Below are 20021 nucleotides of genomic sequence, written 5' to 3'. Positions count from 1 at the left end.
TATATATATATATATAATTTTACAATATATAATTTTACATTTATATTATTTTTGTTATTCATTTATATATGTATTTTTGCATAAGTACATATTTACATTTTATAAATAATCATACACATTTTAATACTTTAAGTGTTATTTTGTATTTTATACATATAGAATTGCATTTAATTTATATTATTTTAATTAAAATTAATGTAAGTGTGTGTGTGTGTGTGTGTGTATATATATATATATGTATATATTCATTCTATTATAGAATAGATATACAGTAATATAAGATAAAGAAAAAAGATTGAAATACTGACAATTAACAACTGGAACTCAAATTATTTTATGACATTTGTTTATGAACATTAAATTTGGGTTGTTACTAAAAAACTTTGATGGTGTTTTTTTTCTGCCACTCTTGAGACTCTGAATTTACAAGAAATTCTATTGTAGAAATTACATAACTTGTAGTCTGAACTGAATTAATGAATTAATGACTTTTATTAACTATATGACAGAAACAGTCATGAACTCCCTGTGAATTTTTATGAAATATAAAAAAACAATCAATACAACATTACATTCAAATATGAAATATAATATTCATGTGAAATAATAACATATAATAAATCATTAAGTGTAATATTATATAAAATAATACATTAAATCATATTTAATAATAACATATTATTGATATAAATACAAAAATATTCTATAATTTAGCATACAAATTTCCCAATATTTAAATATTAGATTTTTAACTACATTTATCATGTTAAAATCCATTTACATGTTTGGAATTTCACATATTTCCATAAATCTGTGGAAAGTGTAAAAACGGATTCCTCGACTTGAATCAGTCTGACAAACCTTTTCTGACTCTCTAACACTGGTACTAAACACCTGTTGGAACTTATCAAAAGTACTAAAAGAATCATTAAACGAATCATTAATGAACTAGAACCTTTAAGTGGAACTGGAATCTGAATGATTCCCTGCTGGAGCTCTGTCCTGATCTGGCAGTAATATGCGACGCGCGTTTCCTCTCTATCGCTGTCCACTATGCGGCGTCTATTTCTAATATCGAGGGCATGCGAGACTTGATGGAAGACGCTTGGGAGCAGGACACACTTACAGTCCTCTGTGCTCTGTGGCAATGCGGCGAGGTTCACAGGACACACGTACACACTCCAGGATGATTCAGCACTCAAACCCACATGCATACGGGACCCTTCGTACATTGTTAGCATCATTAGTAGACACATGGATATGAAGTTAAATGAGTCTGTATCTACAAGCCATCTACGGTTAACGTCTGAGATGGACTGACGGCGGAAGTCTTTCGGAAAGAAAAACAAATGATGTGCCATTTGAGTTAGAGGGTGCCATCTCCGAAATGTCATACCCGGAGAGACGGATCAGAGATGTTGAAACCCCCCCAAAAAACAGAAGAAGAAACAGAAATAATCCCCACGCAGCTGTTGCCATCCCACAACCAGTGCACAGCACAGGATGCACACACAAACACACACACACACACACACAGCACATCCGATAACTCGCTCTCCACCCGCACAACCCCACAGTGTGTGAGAGTGTGAATATGTGTGTGTGTGTGAGCACCGGGGGAGGCTGGCTTTCAGGGTGGACGGTTACCTGGCTCTATTTCATGCCAGCTGCTGGCTTGGCTGCCGCTTCCAGGCGAGCGTCCCTGACCTGGGTAGTAGGACTCCTCTCCCGGGCTGTCCACCTCATCCTCCATGCATTTGATACGCTTTGCAGAACTGTGCGACAAAAGACAGATAGAAAGAGGGTGGATGAGTAAAATCGAACACATTTCATTCTGCAAATGTATGTTTTTTTTCTCCCAGCATTAGGGCTGGGCGATATGTGTCAAAAATATCTTATCTATAATCGCCTTTGAAAATATCGTTATATCCGATAATATCGTCTACGTAAGCCCCACCTCCACCACGCCCCGCCAAGACAACATTGCCGACATGCACCATAAACACACACCATGTTCAGTTTGGTCTTAATTATTTCCCCACGCAGCTGTTGCCATCCCACAACCAGTGCACAGCACAGGATGCACACACAAACACACACACACACACACACAGCACATCCGATAACTCGCTCTCCACCCGCACAACCCCACAGTGTGTGAGAGTGTGAATGTGTGTGTGAGCGCCGGGGGAGGCTGGCTTTCAGGGTGGACAGTTACCTGGCTCTACTTCATGCCAGCTGCTGGCTTGGCTGCCGCTTCCAGGCGAGCGTCCCTGACCTGGGTAGTAGGACTCCTCTCCCGGGCTGTCCACCTCATCCTCCATGCATTTGATACGCTTTGCAGAACTGTGCGACAAAAGACAGATAGAAAGAGGGTGGATGAGTAAAATCGAACACATTTCATTCTGCAAATATATGTTTTTTTTCTCCCAGCATTAGGGCTGGGCGATATGTGTCAAAAATATCTTATCTATAATCGCCTTTGAAAATATCGCTATATCCGATAATATCGTCTACGTAAGCCCCACCTCCACCACGCCCCGCCAAGACAACATTGCCGACATGCACCATAAACACACACCATGTTCAGTTTGGTCTTAATTATTGCCACAAAGTTTGGTTTTACTTTTCTTAGTTTGGGCTTAAACTAAAATAAAACATTAGCTTTGCTGTTATTTTGGTGTTGCGAATAATTTCCACTCTGTTCTTATCAAATTTGTGTTTGAAATGAATTTCGTTTTGTGAGGAGAACTGTTGAGGAAAAATAATAGAACCCAATTTTAAGTTCATCATGGTGAAGTTGGACATTCTGGCGTTGATTGTAAGAACGATAAATGCATGTTGATGTCATATAGTATTTTCTTTAATAAAATATGCCTATTTGCCTGTGTAGACATTTCATGATGGTAAGTTTAATTTCCTTAATTATAACAATTGCAGCGTTGTTTTTAAACTTGTAGTCAAGCTGTAACGTATTTGATATTTATCATGTATGACTAAAATCATGCAGGGATTAAAAACGAATTCTGAGTAAAAACTAATTCTATCTTTCTTGTAGCCTACTAGTTCGGAGGTCTCTTTTGGCCCATTTTTAACGAAATAAAAATAACTGCTTTATTTATTTAGAAGCAGGGTAATTTAAATTTCATTTTTGTATAGTAATTTTTATCATTTTTATTTTATTAATCAAAATACAACGCCCACAAAATAATATTCAGTCTTGGGCTGCCGAATCTCCGAACGCGTGCATGTTGAGGGGCGAGCTGAGATATAGTACTATAATGTCTTCAGCCGTTTGCAACAAAACTTTATAGTAAACATATATTTTAATCTAAAAACATCTAAAAAAAACATGTATTTTATTAAAAAGATCAATAAATGTGTTAAAATGTCTTTTAACAAATTAAATAATAAAATATATGAAAATAAACTAATATCAATAAATATAAAATGCATATATAAAAATACAAAATACACAAATTCTGCCATACTAAAAACACATCTTTTATTTAAAAAAATCTATATATATTTTAAAATGTTTTAATGAATTAAATCATAAAATATATGAAAATAAATATCAATAAATACTATCTATAAATAATTGTTTAAAATTTTAGAAATGAATTCATTCATTTATTTTACATTTTGTGATATGTATTTATTACAATATTTCATGAAATGTGTATATGATAGATAGATAGATAGAGATTTATTAATATAGCTCTAAAATTAAATAAATCAATGAAATCAATCAATAAATAACTAATTAACTGGACTTGATATAAATATACAATAAGATTGATATAAATGAATACGTAATGAATTACTTATTTACTTATCTTTATCAGTGGAAAAGTTATCTCAGAGGAGAAGAAAGTTATTATATTTTGGTACAAAATTATGAAAAACGTATTTTTAGAGTAATTAAAGACATTTTAAGTTAAATAGTACATTTTGATTTTCATATGGACTATACAACATATTTATTCAAGTCGAAAAAGGTGGACAGCAAAGATGTGTGCAAGCTTATTCAAACACACACACACAGACATACTACAATCTAACACACACACTGAAGAAGTGAGTCATTGGAGGCTGGCGGTCATGTGTGTGTGAGTTATCTGCTGTAAGCTGAGCTCTGACATTTATTTGTTAATGTAAGGCCTACTGGTGTTTTTCACTCATAATCGCTTAATTAGTTTCTAGCATGCAGCCACACACAGGGTCCTTATTCCAGATGTTTGCTTTGGCAGGCCTGGCTGAAGAGGCCACTGAAGCATGTGGGCAGACGCACACATGTACACACACACAGATGTATTTGACCGCATACACATGCTCTCCAAAGCTAGTGAGCTAGAGCTCTAAACTACATTTTTGTGCATCAAAAGCACCTATGATGTCCAAAAATACTCATTCTGCCATATTCAACAAATTTGTTTAACATACACATGATGATTGTTGTATTTTCAAATGCACATGTTAAATATTAGCGCAAATGTTTATGTACGTTTGTATGTGTGTGGATCTTAGGTATGCTGCGTTATGTAAAAGTGACAGCGAAATTTGGCCCATCAGTGAATTCACAGAGACCATTTATATGTTGCATTTCAGCTGTGCACTCACACACATCCTAACATACACACATCTGTCCACACACACAGGTTGCCACGCAGTGCGGTTTTACATGGGGGAGCAGTATGTGTATGCGACTGGCCTGTAGGCTGAGCGGGTGGCAGAGGGAGAAGGTTTCCAGGTGGACACACATATGCTGGAAGCTTGTGTAGCTCAGACTCCTGCAGCCTCTTCGAACGCTCAGCCAACACATCAATCTCTGCCTCGGCTGATTAATTAAGACTCAGAGTTGAGGAGAGAGAGTGTGTGCGTGTGTGTCTTTCCAGTGCATACCTGCTAGAAGAAGTGCTGGGTAGGGGGCGCCTCATGGCCCCAGGGCTCATACTGTAGTAGGAAGAGCTGTCCAAGTCTGCCAATGAAAAGTTGGGCCCCGTTCCTGCCGCGATGGGGGCTGCCACACACAGAAAAGAGAACAAATATCAATACCTGAGAACAAAAACAGTCTTAAGCATCACATTTTGAAGAAGTTCATCTTCATTTTCATGGCTGAAGTACAAGTAAAGTTTGAGTTGGTTCACTTGACTGCTTTGGCTGTTTAACAAGCTCACTTTTTAATTTGAAAACAGCAATAAAATCTGACAACTGTATCATAAACATTGCTGATTTAGCTCACACTATACACATTTTCATGTTAGTCCAGCAAAAAAAAAAAATAGAACAATAGAATGATAAATAAAAATATAAAATGATAGATAGATAGATAGATAGATAGATAAAAAGATAGAACGATAGATAGAACGATAGATAGACAGATAGATAAAAAAGCTAATATTATGTACAATTCTTCTTCCTGTCATTCAAATTCTACTTCCTGTTGGGTGTATTCAATTCAATTCAATTCAACCTTTTTATTTTTTCAACAAAAGAAAAAAATAAGTTAACTGGTATTTGTTTATCTTACTGAAACACTTGTGCTGGTAACAAAACTTTCCTCCCTGAGCGAGTCGCCTCAAGCTGCAAATCCGACCGTGCCCCTTTCTGTAGGTCATCGGTGAGCAATGCTCTATCAAACGCCTTTGTCATACAGTACATAAAGCCGTGATGCCTCTTTATATTCATGGTGACTGAGACCACTATTTTTTGATGAGGACAGCACGAATGTGTAAGAGAGCGGCCCTGGTCCTGCATACCTAATAGGCCGGGCCCAAGCGGAGAGAGAGAGAGATGTATGTGGGGGTGGGGGGGTGGATTTGGGCGGACGACAGCGTGGAAGATTGTGATAGACACGGTAATGGGCTGCCTAATTAACATTGGAAGAGGACACGGCTAAAGGGGCAAGTTGGACCAAGGGAGAGCCAGTGCACTAGCCAACAGCTAAAAGTTGGACACGTAGGAAGTGAGAAAGGAAGTGCTATAATTTCTGAGTCATCTCTTAATGTTAACTTTTTTTTGGAGGGGGGTGGGCGGTCCTTCGCTCTAATAGAAGTGACAGTGCGGGTTATTTATGACGAGCAGTAAAGCCGGCTGCATTTGCATGGCTAATAGTAGGATGTGAAGTAATTTGTGTGAGAGCTAACCTGGGCACCGGGCTGCAGTAACTCAGCCGGCCCTCGATGCGCACACACATACACACAAATGTGCCCTCGCGCTGAGAGCGGCCGGCCCTGCTGCTGCAGTTTGGGTAGAAAAATGACCACACTGCAGTCTGTCTGACTGGAATGGAAATCAATCATAAAGGTAATCTGCAGTCTCTACCTCTTAAAGGCTTTATCAAGTGCTTTCGCTTGGAGGATTCCAAATGAAGCCTGTGGCTATCAGGCCGGCATTGATCTCTCTCTCTCTTCTCTCCTTACCCTTCTGTTCTCTCTCTCTCTGATCTTTACTGCTTTACCTTTCAAGTTGCTGGGTGCAAAGTACATTAGCAAAATGTTTCAATCTATTCTACTTACTTAGTGCAGAGGAATGGCAGTGCAGCCAGTGGGTTTACTTATCTGTTCAGCTGGGACAAAAAATGGGTCGCATTTCAAGTTAGCTAAACCTGACAAAAGTGGTTAACTTAATTAGTTGACTGCAAAAGAAATTTGCCTAAAAATAGTCAAAAACAACATAACATTTTAAAAAATGTATATCTCCAATATTGACCGTTAACTGACGTGGTACCGATATATAGTCCATCGCTGCAATTTAACCCTCTGGGGTCAAAGTCCGCACTGGTGTGTTTTGTCACTTTGTTTTCTTGATGACTGCGAAAAGAACTAAAAATACTCTGTCATCTTCTAAACATATAGTAAGTTTTGTAGAAAGCAAGGTAAAAGTTTTGTAAAAGAGAACCAGGCAAACAGGTTTCAGACTAGAGGCCGGCAAGTTACGGTAAGTTTGTTGTCAGACAGCAAAGTGACCGAGTCTACTGGATGTGTTGGAGGTTTTTTGATGTAGTCTCTTGTCTCAAGGGTTGACAATCCCTCTTAACATACACACACACAGACATACTCCTCCCCTTCACCCAAACACTGGCCGCTAAAGCATCTACAAAAGATGGGGAGGCTATTCATTTGAAAAGAGCAGGGGGAGGAGGAAGAGAAAGAGAGAGGAGAAAAAAAATTGGCTTTTGTTCAGGCCGGATTTTCAAATTGAAGCATTTGACAACAAAGGCAGCAGCAATCAACTTCAAAACCCTGGACGTCTGTTCACCCCGTCTTCCCCCCGCCTTACTCCTCATCGCTTTATTGAGCGAGAGGACCATGGCGTGATGGGATCTCATCTAGAGCTGGTCTGAAGTTGGTGAGCTTTGACAGGTCTTCGTTGGGGTTTTCTGCTGGATCAGCTCCTGTGAGGATATAGACCTACAGCATAGGTCCAGATTTCTCAGTCTGGAGAAGAGGGTTCGCATGGGGCTAGACCTTACACCTTCATTGTGTAGTTTCCCATCAAGCCAAATGAGAAGAGAAGGCAGAAGGAACTTCGCTGGTGAAGTCCGCATGTCGGTGTCCAGTTGAGGAAGGTCATGGAGTAGTCCTGGACTCAGCATATTACTACTCCTGGTAAAAACACTGTGAAGAAGAGCTGATAATCAGCAGGTTGCTGGTTTACCACCTTGCCGGTTTGACTTGAAGAATTAGTTCACCCAAAAATCACATAATTTCCTCACCTTTCTTTCAAGTCATTCCAAACCTGTAGCTGGATGAAAAACTAGACATTTCTTCAGCATATCTTTTTTGGTGTTCTACAGAAGGAACAAATGTTTGGATTGACACAAGCATGAGGAAATTTTAACAAAATCAACATATTGGTGGCATTCCTACTTTTACAGCATTTGTATTTTTATTATAGTGAAAATGTAGGCCATTTTATGGCAAGCTACTGTTGATAAGATTCAAGCCTCATGTGTGCATTTCACTGCAGATGGCACTGCCCACTGGCAGGCTTTGGCCCAGTGTTGGCACAGTGTTGACAAGACTGGTGGGCGTAACCCCACCAGTGCTGCTCGGCAGTGTCTCTGCCACAGCGGCCTGCTCTCCTACTCCATAATTCATCCGCTCCCCCTGTTCGGTCATATGGCTAAAAGGTGCGTGCCAGTGCCCGGCCTTCACCCAGGGATTTCCAGGTGTCCCTGCCCCTGGATCACGCTGCCTTGCTGCTTGCCAACATTTCTGCGAGGCTCTTGCAGGTGGACTAATAACAATAACCTCATCCTAATCCTGTATCCTCTCCTGTCTCTTCTGTAGCCCTCGCAATCTCCTCTGGAGAGGCTCTGAGTGGGCGGCAGCAACAGAAAAACTGGCTCACGTACAAGTCCTCTTGCTCACCTGAGTTTGATGGCGTGCCAAGCTGTGGCGTGACAGTGTCCAACTTCATACGGGGGCCAGCTGTAGAGAAAAACAAACTCGTGGCTCTTCCCGGGAACGTTTAAGAACCCTGCAGGACTCGAGAAGGTAGAAGAGAATAGCTGATGAAGGAGGAGCAGGGGAGGGAGGAGGATATGGAAAGGCGGACCCAATCTCCGAAATTACCCCAGCTTGGTATCGACTGGCCAATTATGTTGAGTTCCATTTACAAAAATTTAGCTGTAGCGGCTAACTTTATGGAGACTTTCATTTCGCTCTCCCCCACTACCAACAGCCCCTCCTCCTCTCTCTCGTTCTCTTCCTCTCCTTTTTTGTGTGGTGCTTTAATAGGATATTGATCGACAGAAGCAGATTCGATTGGGCTGCCACTGAATTGTGTAATGGGTGCACAAAGCCAAGGTCATAGTGTATAGTCAGGGAAGAGCTAAGGCAGCCCGTTGTCCATTCAATATCACGACCTTTCATCTTCCGAACGGGCACGAGCCTGCACTCAACCCCTTAAATAAATCTGCCAGACGCTCCCACACAGAAGCTCCATCGGAACTCCTCTGGGCAATTCATACGCCACTTCAGTACACCAGATTACCCTCTTCTACCCATCTGCCAATCAACATCTCGGTGCCTTCCACAAGAAGCTACCAAAGTCATGAGTGTGCATGCATACAGCACTTTAATTCACAGTCACTCTATAGGGAGCAATCCTGTTAGAGGACTTATGCTAACTGTGGGCTTTGCTGACTGCTGAACTTCTTAGATTGTATTGCCCATTAAGGAAGGAAAGTGGTTGACGCAGGAGGGTGAGATTCTGTCAACTCTCCGTTGCGTAGAGAGTGGAAGACGAGGTGAAGGAGTTTTAAAGATGCCCCGCCAGGTGATCAGTGGACTATTGTTGCGGATTATTGCAAAATTCAGAATTGAAGAACTGGCTCAATTTCAATTCATGAGTGTGAATTTGAATGAATTGGCCAAGTCTCAGAAACTTGAATTGGGGATTTATAGAATTGAAAGATATTCAACAAAGGAGATGCATTCTGGAAAATCTATCTATCTAGACATTTTTAAAACTTTCAAGCAAGCCAGCATTCAAAGTTTGTGTTGAGAACTTTTGCAGAAAGGGTAAACATCACTAAAATCCTCTTCCTGTTCAACTTCCGTTGGGGCTCAAGAGTAATATGCTCTACAGACCAACAAAACCCCCTGCCGACTAAGAGCCACTGGACTGTGGAGAGGAGAGAAGAATAAAGAGAACGATAGAAAAAAGAGAGCAGAACACTTTGATTTGAATTGAACATCCAGCATATGCCACCCAGCATTTGCTTTTCTTCTCAGTGTGTCACAGATGTTAGGATAAAAGCCGATCTCTCCATAGGGCTGGATCAATTATGCATATTCCTTAATCTTGTTACCATCATACGCCAGGAGTTCTGATGCAGCACAGTACTGGCTGAGTTTTAATATCTCTGTCTTCCTCTCTCTCCTGATAACTTTCATCATTTTCCGCATTCGTTTGCATCGCCTCACACATGCATGCTGGACTCACATTGACCTGTAAGTTTCCTTCCGCCCGTCTGCTGTCACGTCGCCAGAATGTGGTGGCACCCAAATGTTTGTTCTCTCCAGACGCTGTCTTTGCATTGGCAGGCACTTTGAGGGTTTTTGAAGGCAGACTGCGAGGTGAGACCACGGTGGGCTCTTTGCCCAGGCCCCATGACACCCTCTTCTCCTCTCCTTCGCCTGGGATTAGGTCACGAAGGCGTATGATCAATGCACCTTTGATCAGAAGGCTCCAGCGAGTGCTGACAGGCGCTTTGGATCGGCTATTGTTAGCGGGTATCGACAGGCACGTATGGATCGCGCTGCGCTGTGTCACTCTCCACCGTGAACGTATGCAATTTTTAAAGGTCACGTTTTTTACTCCCATCCCATCCTCCCAGCCTCCTCTGGAAAGTCTACTTTTCTTCTTCTGCATTCTGCCTTATTGCTCTATCAATCTGGGAATGACTCGATTGTTTCCTCAAGTTGTGAAAATTCTCGCTATCTTCTCTTTATTAATAAATTTGAACACCAAACATTTAACTTCTGTAAAACTGCATCTGCAATAAAAGTACAACTTATTTAGGGAAAACAGCTTATAAAAGAAACACTGTCTAAAAAAGACTGCACAAAAAAACTTTAGAGAGTACAAGTACTGTTGAACCGCACTGCAATGAAGCACTTTCAGCTGACTGCTGCATTTCGCTGGCGTTTCGATTTCTAATGAGTGGAGGGATAGTGGATCCAGCCCATTGTTCTGAAAACAACACTGAGAAACCAGAGAAGCTTTCCTCCAGCACACTGGTTAATCACTAGCTTCATCCTACCTTTGGGCTGAATTTAAGGTGCTTGAACTAGGATGCTTCAGATGTTGCATTTTTTTTGTGCTGCTGGCCTTTATATACTAGGGTGTAACAAGTCTAAGAAAACTTATGGCACTAAATCATGCCACGTTTAAGGTTGTGTAAGGGTCACAATTTTAAACGTGGATCGTAAGAAATCTTTAAATGACGATACATTTATATGAGAATCAACACTGCATATTAAGTCTTGTTTTCAAATAATGTATCATTAATATATATATCGGCCAGTGACACTATTAATTTTTGTTAATAAAAAAGTTATGTAACATTAAGTTAATGTTAAGTTAAATAACGAAATATTACTTAATAAATATATATTTTTAGGGGGAGTTGCATCACATTACGTTTATTTTATTCAGAATTTAAAAATATGTTCATCATTTATTAACTGCATTTTTAATGTATTTTTGGTGTCATGTCATTGACCCATATTTATAAAACTACACTCATATTAAAGACATACTGAATGGAAAAAGGTATTAATATCTCATGCATTTTGCATGTTGCTTCTTGACTAAATTTATCCCGTTTTAAGGACTTTCTGATAACTGTAAAATAAGCCCAAAAAGTTTTTTGCAGTGGGCAGGGAGTTGTAGAGATCTTACTCTGTGAGACTCGCACAAGCTCAGAGACGGTGAAGACACCTGATGTGACGAAACTGTCCTGGAAGCCAAGGTGCCCTAAAAGAAAAAAAGAAAAAAAAAAGAGTAGAAAAACTGTTATTGGAATGAACATGACAAAATACAGAGGAATGGCAGTGTTTATGTCAACAACACACTCACACACACACACACAGTCCCAGTGGGGAAGGGAATAGGGAGTATTTAGAGTGACACTGAGGGTAGAGAACATCTGGATTTGGTCCCATGAGTGTCTGCAGTACTGTGGGGCAGAGGCTCTTTGCAGTGCGGCGCACACACATAAACAAGGAGCTACATAGGAAAGCATGATTATATGTTTTTACATATGATGTGTGGTGAAATTTCAGTCTAACACATTCTTTGTGCGGCAGGCAGAAATCAGTTGCCTCTTCCAGCAGACAGACAGACCACAATTACTGTGTTCATTGTGCTGACTACAGCTGACCCAGGATCTGCCACACAGATGAGCCCATATCAGCCTCAGATTCAACTACAGACAACCAGACGTCCCTAAACTTACTACCATCCAACACCACAGAATCAAAACATGCAGTCAGTGTGGACTGCATTTCCCATTATTGGCCTTGCTCTTACATATTGTGTGAAAAACTGCTGATATGGCAAGATTAATCATCACAAGTTAGACATAATCTTATGATATGGTACATACAGAATGCACTAGTTTAGAAGTTAAAGGGGTCATATGATGCGATTAAAATTTTTCCTTTCTCTTTGGAGTGTTGCAAGCTCTTGGTGCATAAAGAAGATCTGTAAAGTTGCAAAGACTAAAGTCTCAAATCCAAAGAGATATTCTTTATAAAAGTTAAAAAGTCAGCTACGCCTACCTAAAACGGCTCGTTCTAACACGCCCCCCCATATGTGACAGGGCATCATCACAGTATGGTGAGGGGCGTAACATTTCCGTCTCACGCTTGAGGTATTCGGCCAATCATAACGCACTGGATAGCTGGCCAATCACAGCACACCTTCCTTTTCAGACCGATGAGGTTTGTAAAAATTGACGCGTTTCAGAAAGGCGGGGCATAGAGGAGAAACAATAATGTACAGTATGTGGAAAATAATGTGTTTTTTTAACCTTAAACCGCATATACACATTTCATTAGACCAAATACACAAAATAATGTTCTTTTTAGCATCATCATATGACCCCTTTAACAGATTGCAACAGAAATGTGGTAGTTGTGAAAGTGAGAACTATAAGATAATATTGTGCAAACAAACAAATAAATAAACAAATAACGGAAAATAGGTTGCACTCAAAAGTCATTGTTGAGAAAAAACTAATAATTTGTATAGGTGTGTAGATAAAAATTTACATTAAATACTAGTAAATAAAAAATGTTTCCAAACACTTTAGAGCGTAATTTATTTGTCCTCACTCAACAGAAATTTGCATAAAACAAACAAATTATTGCATTACAAATTATAAACAAACTGTTTTTTAATAAATGGCAAGCCTAAACTAATTTATTACAGCAGTGAAACTGAAACTATATAAAATATATATAAATACATTTTTGGAAAACAAAAAATAGCATGTATATATTAATTACATATTCATTTTTAATAATTTAAAATGTTCTTGATAATTTCTGCTGTGACAAAAAAGCTAATTTTTATGTAAACTTATTACATCCTCAATGACAAGAACAAGAACTCTGCAAATGATCAAACTCAGCACCAGCTCACATTATGTAAATAAATGCAAAACATAAGAATCTTAACAGTTTTATTTACAAGACACTGCATTGCTCGCCTAGGTTCCTTCTCCAGAGAAAAAAATATATATAAATAGAGGGGGGTGACGATGAATCTCAAGAAGAAGTGATGTAGCTATTAAACGACTTCCTGCGCTGCTCGGTGGCTGGCGAGCTATAAAACCAACAATAGAAATGAGTTTAGTCTTGACTGGCTGGACGAGGAGACGTATAGCATGGACAGGCAGAATAATAAATAATAAAAACAGAGAGAGAGAAGAGAAGGAGAGAGAGGGACAGAGGGAGGGGTAATATCTACGGCTCATTGCAAGAGAAAGTGCTGACATGAGCTAAAAGACTGCAGACCCGGAGAGCATTCCTGCACAGATGCCCCTGAGATTGAGAAGAAGTGAGATAGAGTTTGTTCGGGGAGGTATCAGAAGGAGGGGAGACGTATGTTAGAGGGCATGTGGCAGGAAGTCAAGGTAGATTACAAAATGACAAAGCGACAAGGACAGTGGACTACAGGGTCGAGAGAAAAAGGCAAAAGTCAAAATTTCCACACAGCTGTACATACTGTGAAACAACAATAATACCGAGCACAAGTGAGGTGCACCATTACTTGGAAAATAGAGGGATGACGCAATGGAGCTGAGGAGGGAGAGAGCGGGCGAGCGAAGGAACCTTCGTCACTAGAATTCCAGTATAGGGAGCATATGCACCCGGAGTTCAGCGAGGGCATTTCCATGAGTGCCTCATATAGGGAGACAGGGGCGAGGGAAGGGGCAGGGCTTCTATATCTCAACACAGATAATCACTCCCAGCTGTGTCCACTGTAGCACCGCACACACATGTAAGGAGGGGCCAGGGTTCGCCTTTCACAGCAGCACCGAGACCTCAACAAGCCTCCAGCGCAGCAACAAGAGTGCCGTGTGGAACTACACTGGGCCTCGGGACACTGTATCTGGGTAGTTGACAAAAAACAACTTTTTTATTCAACATCAAGACTTTAAGTGAATGTATCAAGGATATTGTGTATATTTTAGGTGCTTTGGCCATTATCCCACTTTTTAACAAACTTTTTGCTTCTTTAAACGAGTAAACAAAAATATACAAAGAGGACTTGTTTTTAGTTGATTAGTAAGTGAAAACTGATTGTGAAAACTATGTTATGTACCAGAATAGAGTCATGTGACGTAAATGAGAGTTAGCAATAACAATAGTTAAATTGCTATTTGTGTAAACTGCCATTGGTGGCCTTGGTGATGTCATCAGAGATGGAAAGTCGTTTAAGGGGCGGAGCAAGTTACTTAAATCTGATTAAGAATTACGAAGAGTGTTTTGTTTTTTCCTCAGAATAACATGCACTGATTAGTGTGAATGTGTATTAAGAAATCCGGAATGTGTAAAACATGATATTCAATGAGAAAAAAAGGGGCGGTGCTTGATTGCAATCGATCAGTAAATGATTGGATTGTGAAAACTGTGTGTTAAGTACCAGAATGGAGTCATGTGACATGAATGTGAGTTAGCAAAAACAACGGTTAAATTGCTATTTGTGTAAGCTGCCATTGACCTTGATGACGTCATCACAGATGCAAAGTCGTTTAAGGGGCGGAGCAAGTTACTTAATTCTGATTAAGAATTACGAAGAGTGTTTTTGTTCTCAGAATAACAAGCACTGATCAGGATTGTGAATTAAGAAAGCAGGAATGAGTAAAACATGACATTCAACGAGAAAAAAGGGGTGGTGCTTGATTTTATCCATCAAGAACTGAATAGGGAAAAGTGTACATTATGAATCAGAATGAAGCCAGATGTGAAAGTTAGCTAAAACTGGCTGAATTGCTATTTGTTTATATTATCTAATATAAAGCACAGCCTTGGTGATGTCAGAGATGGAAAGTCGTTTGAGAGGTGGAAAATTTTATTTTATTTTGATTAAAAATGATGAAGATTGTTTTTTTTCTCAGATAAACATCAGATTAACACCGATAAGGAATCAGTATTAAGAATCAGGAATGAGTAAAAAAGATATTCAATGGGAAAAGGGGTGGGCCTTGATTTTTTTGGTCAGGAAGTGATTGGATAGAACAATGATTTGCTAAAACAATGAATTGCTATCTGTTTATATTATCTAATACAACACACGGCCTTGGCGATACCATCAGAGACTAGAAGTTGTTTAAGAGGCTGAGCATGTTGATGATTGGATAGTGAATAGGGCTGCATTATATTGGAACCCACATTGCGATATTTTGTTTTTCTGCGATATATATTGCGATATGAAAAAAAATAACTTGAATAGCACTATTTGGAAAAAAAATAAATGATTGGGGTGATATTGTAGGTGAGTAAATCAGTATAGAAAATAAACAAATTACAAGCATAGATAAATAGAACAAAGATACAAATGAACAGTGCTTAACTTTTTTCAATTAAGTCTAACAGTATTCAGGTACAGAAACTGAATAATCAAATGTAAAATATCACGGCAAAGTCTTCACTGTATAAATTAAATCTAAATTAAATTAAATCTAAATTTGAATTTACCTTCACCTAAGCCATAAGCAACTGTGTTTACAAGGATACTTGCAGAGGCATGCATTTTGATGTAATTTCGCGCGTATGTGTCATTAATAGACGCAGAAGTGAACGGAATTCTGAGTTCACGTGCATCTGCGCGGCTCTCACTGTGTCTACACTGGATGTGAGCTGCGCAGCACGACGCGACAAAAATACTATAGAACCCATTATAATCAGTGATGCTGTCTACACTGGATGTGGCGCGACACATGACAAATCCCCCACAGTAAACTGATGCCACGTTCTATTTATGACGAACTGACATGAAGTTCAAATGATTTGCAAAGGTCGCTTTGTCACGTCCAGTGTAAACAGACTTCAGCTGCGGCGCGGGGCGGCGCGACACAACAGATGTCGCATCCGGTGACACAGTGTCTGTGTGTGAGCAAAGAAAATTATAAGTATAAATATAACGGTCAGTATACTAAACATCGCATATCCTGCGATGTGACTATCGCGGATGCGCACATCGCGATATCGATGCTGAAATGATATATCGTGCAGCCCTAATAGTGAAGTGTCCGTTACATACCAGATGTAAGTCAAAAGAGTCAAATTTGATTGTTATTGTCTTTAAATCAAAGTACAGACATTTCATATGGTCTGTCAATTACTCATTTTATCACCAACAACATGTATAACGCACAATAACAAGAAAAATCTCTTTTCAAATGGTCTTAGATGAAGTATCCACAGCTTGACATTTGACAAATACCCATAAACAAGCCTCACAAGAGGCAGTAAACAACTGTTCTAACCGTTTTTACTAGCTTCTTATCAAATGTCTCTCTGTTATGGATTTCTCACCTCCCCTCTCTCTTTCTCCTGAGCTTGTAAAGGAGAGGATATCCTCTGGCCTTATCTAATAGTCTGTGGATTGTGCAATGACTGCCCCGTCCCAGAAAGGCAGAAGCCCGTTTTGTGAAAGTGCACGCAGCATGGAGCACAAGGGTCAAGGTTTACCAGCCAAAACAAACCATGGAAAAAAAAACGAAAAAAAAAAAAAACTGTTGGTCATGTTTTCCTGCATCGGGGATGAGAGGGAGACAGAAATAAGGGAGAAATAGAGGTGGTGACAGGGATAAGGTGGAAATGTGTGATATGACTGACAGTATTTAACAGGCAGTGAAAGGAGTCAGTGGTCTTTAAAGGGATAGCTCACTCTAAATAAAAATTCTGTCATAATTTACTCACCCTCATGTCATTTCAAACCCGTATGACTGTCCTTCTTCCATGCAAGCAAATATATTATATTTTTCCTGGTTTCTCTTTTCCATTCTTATGTAGCTCTCAAATGTCACTCTTATGGCGCCATCTTCGTGACACAATATATTTAGATTTGGAAGATTATATTTAGAAGATTTTCAGCAAATAACAACATACATTTCTGCTTCCATATATATGATTAACTGATTATATAATTTCATAAAAATTTAATTATTAAAAGGAATAAAATATGTAAATATATCTTATAAATTCATATATTATATATTCATATTAATTTAGTTTGTAAATAATTTAATTTAATATAAATGTTATATGATATTTATGTGCTAATACACACACACACACAAGCTAAAATGATAACATTGATATAAATATATACAGTATATACATACACACATACATACACACACACACACACACACAGACTATAAATAAATATATAAAAAAACTGTTATCATATATTTAATTTCATCAAATGGAAAAGAACAATGAAAGTAGGGATGCACCGATAGGGATGCAACGACTATAGATTTTGTTGGTATGATTATTGTCTGAGGAATAATCCCGGTTTCACGATTATGACAATTATTATGCATTTATTAGTTTCACAAAATTATTAATGTATAAAATCAAATGGACACTCTTTAGATAATAAAGTGTTATTTATTGCTGCCTATAGAAAGAGAAATAACACAGTAACCAATAATACAGCACAAAATAATTATAATAAAGACAAACAAAGGTCCATCTCTCCAACTGGAATTAAAAAGGTGACCTCTGCTCTAAACATCCATGTCAGTATTTCCATTTTGAAAATAACTAATGAAAATAGATCACAAAAGTATTTAGTGTTTTCAGTTTGTACATTCTTTACATTTCTTTTGGACCTGAGGCAGAAAACTGGAAACATGAAAAAAAATCTTGTTGGTTTTTAACTTATGCATAATACTATAAAAGGGATTATAGATAACAATGTTAATAAGTATTATTAATATAGGACAATTAACTTTATTTACCCCACAGGGGAAACTATTAATAACAAACATTCAGGAGGACACAAACTTGTTGTGAACCCTGCCCTGTGACTTTTATTAATAAAATAGCTTAGATACTGAATTGCTACATATTCATCAGCAAGGAGAGGGTAAAATCACTGTTTAAGTAACTAAAGTCACATGTTTGTAGAGAGACGTGCTGACGCAGGTTCACACACACTCTTCGCTCTCCCTCTCTCTCGATCGAATAATTCATTCAAGTAGCTAAATGTTATAATTAATTATTCAAATAAATGTGATCTTACCACACTATTTAATCTGTCTGATCTGAAGTGGGCAGAATGCTGAGCTAACGAGCCACAGCTTCGCGTCAGTCTTGCCTTCACGTCATGCATTAAAATAGTTTAAAGCCATGTATTCGCTCTTTAGCAGCAGTTTTTACGGCAATATTTAAATGACACCCTGGCCATTCTTGGCGTACCCAAAATGGTCCCACACTATCGACTTCAGGCATTTCTCTGGTGGAAATGAAGCTTCGCTGTTTGGTTCCTCTGTCATAGTTAATCTAATGTGTGTAGTAGCCTCCGTGTCTCTGATAAGCACGGTATTTTAAGTTGGCGCACCTCTAGTGTAACTTTGTTTTCGTTTTACTGCAAGTTGCAACTGTTCCGTTCTGTGCAACAGAAACACTCGGTGTAGCGGAGCCTTTACGATTAATTAGCCGTGACATTTTAAAGCGCGGTTAATTAAGAAACCGGTTAATCGCTGCATCCCTATGCACCGATAGGATTTTTTGGAGCCGATACCGATACCGATTTTAACAATCACTTATTGGCCGATTCCGATACCGATATTTGTCACTTCCTCTCTTATTTGAAATTTTGGCATCAAAATAGATAGTATTTTGATCATGTTTTAAATCAGCAAAGTTCAAAAAACACCTGCATTAAACTATACTTGCAGTTTTATTGCTGTATCATCAAATAATTTCTAATGAACATGGATTGGATCCATTTAACATTCAGCAGGCCTACATAAATACAACAGAACAAAGATACAAATTAATAAACAGTGCTTTTTAGGTAGGTTTAACAGTTTTCAGGTACAGAAATAAAGTAAACAAATGTCAAATAACACTTCACTGTATAAATTAGGGCTGCACGATATATATCGAAAATATCGGAATATCGCAAATGTAAATATTGCGATATGCATATCGCAAGGACGTGCGTTATCTGAATCATTTTAATAATAGGCTACTTATATCAAAATGTTGCAAAAGGTCAAAGTTTTAGTTCGACGCATATAACAGAGAATTCCTTGACGTTAAAAAGTTATTAAGTGCAATAAGTTGCAGAAAACAACTATTTGCCATCTCGTCTTGCTGTCTGACAGACTCACACCTGAAGCACACACACAGAGAGACGCATTTCAGATGGCGCACGAACACCGAGTTGATTCGTCTTTCGCATCTCCTCCTCCTTATGTTTGAACAGACACATACACACAGAATTATGTCAATAGTAACCGTCTTGACGATCATTCTCGTAAACGGAGTCAGTTATGTTTTAAATGAATGTAAACAGCTGAGAAAGAAATCGGATGTGTATCATTATACTGGATCCGTGCAGTCGGATTTAAAGGGACAGCAGCCTATAAATATGTGCTGCTGAATATGTCACTAATGTTAATCAAACAACAAAATAGCTATAACAAAGATTAATCAAAATTTTATTCATACATTGAACACAATGCAGTGTTATTTTACACTTAATTATTACATTTCTGTACCTGAATACTATTTATTTTATCTATGCTTGTAAATTGTGTATTTGTTCTTTTTTCTTTATTTTTTTTACTGACTGTTCACTTGCCTTTAATCATGCCTTTAATCAACTTTCTCAGACTATATTTTTTGCTGTGGTATATGAAGAAGTACTTAAAGTGTATGGAAAGCAAAGTCACAATGATATAAATTTAGTGTCATTTATTTTTTTGTCATTCACATTGATGTTAAAATGACATTTTCTGATTTGTGACA

The 20021-nt window shown here is 38.5% G+C and overlaps 1 protein-coding gene across 8 annotated transcripts in view; it reads right to left on the bottom strand.

Annotated features, from left to right (window-relative positions):
• Positions 1-20021, bottom strand: part of nfia (nuclear factor I/A) — a 199528-nt gene that overhangs the window by 50307 nt on the left and 129200 nt on the right. For all 8 annotated transcript variants that reach the window (XM_016282236.1, XM_016282238.1, XM_016282242.1 and 5 more), the window contains exons 4-6: positions 11419-11493; positions 4906-5023; positions 2219-2346 (exon numbers count right to left, since the gene is read on the bottom strand). In XM_016282236.1, the coding sequence (XP_016137722.1) occupies positions 2219-2346; positions 4906-5023; positions 11419-11493 (321 nt within the window). The remainder of the gene's footprint in view (positions 1-2218; positions 2347-4905; positions 5024-11418; positions 11494-20021) is intronic.

This window comes from Sinocyclocheilus grahami, unplaced genomic scaffold (genome assembly GCF_001515645.1).
Source record: "Sinocyclocheilus grahami isolate Dianchi unplaced genomic scaffold, SAMN03320097.WGS_v1.1 scaffold157.1, whole genome shotgun sequence".
Lineage (NCBI taxonomy): Eukaryota > Metazoa > Chordata > Actinopteri > Cypriniformes > Cyprinidae > Sinocyclocheilus > Sinocyclocheilus grahami.
This window is presented reverse-complemented; position numbering and strand designations above follow the sequence as displayed.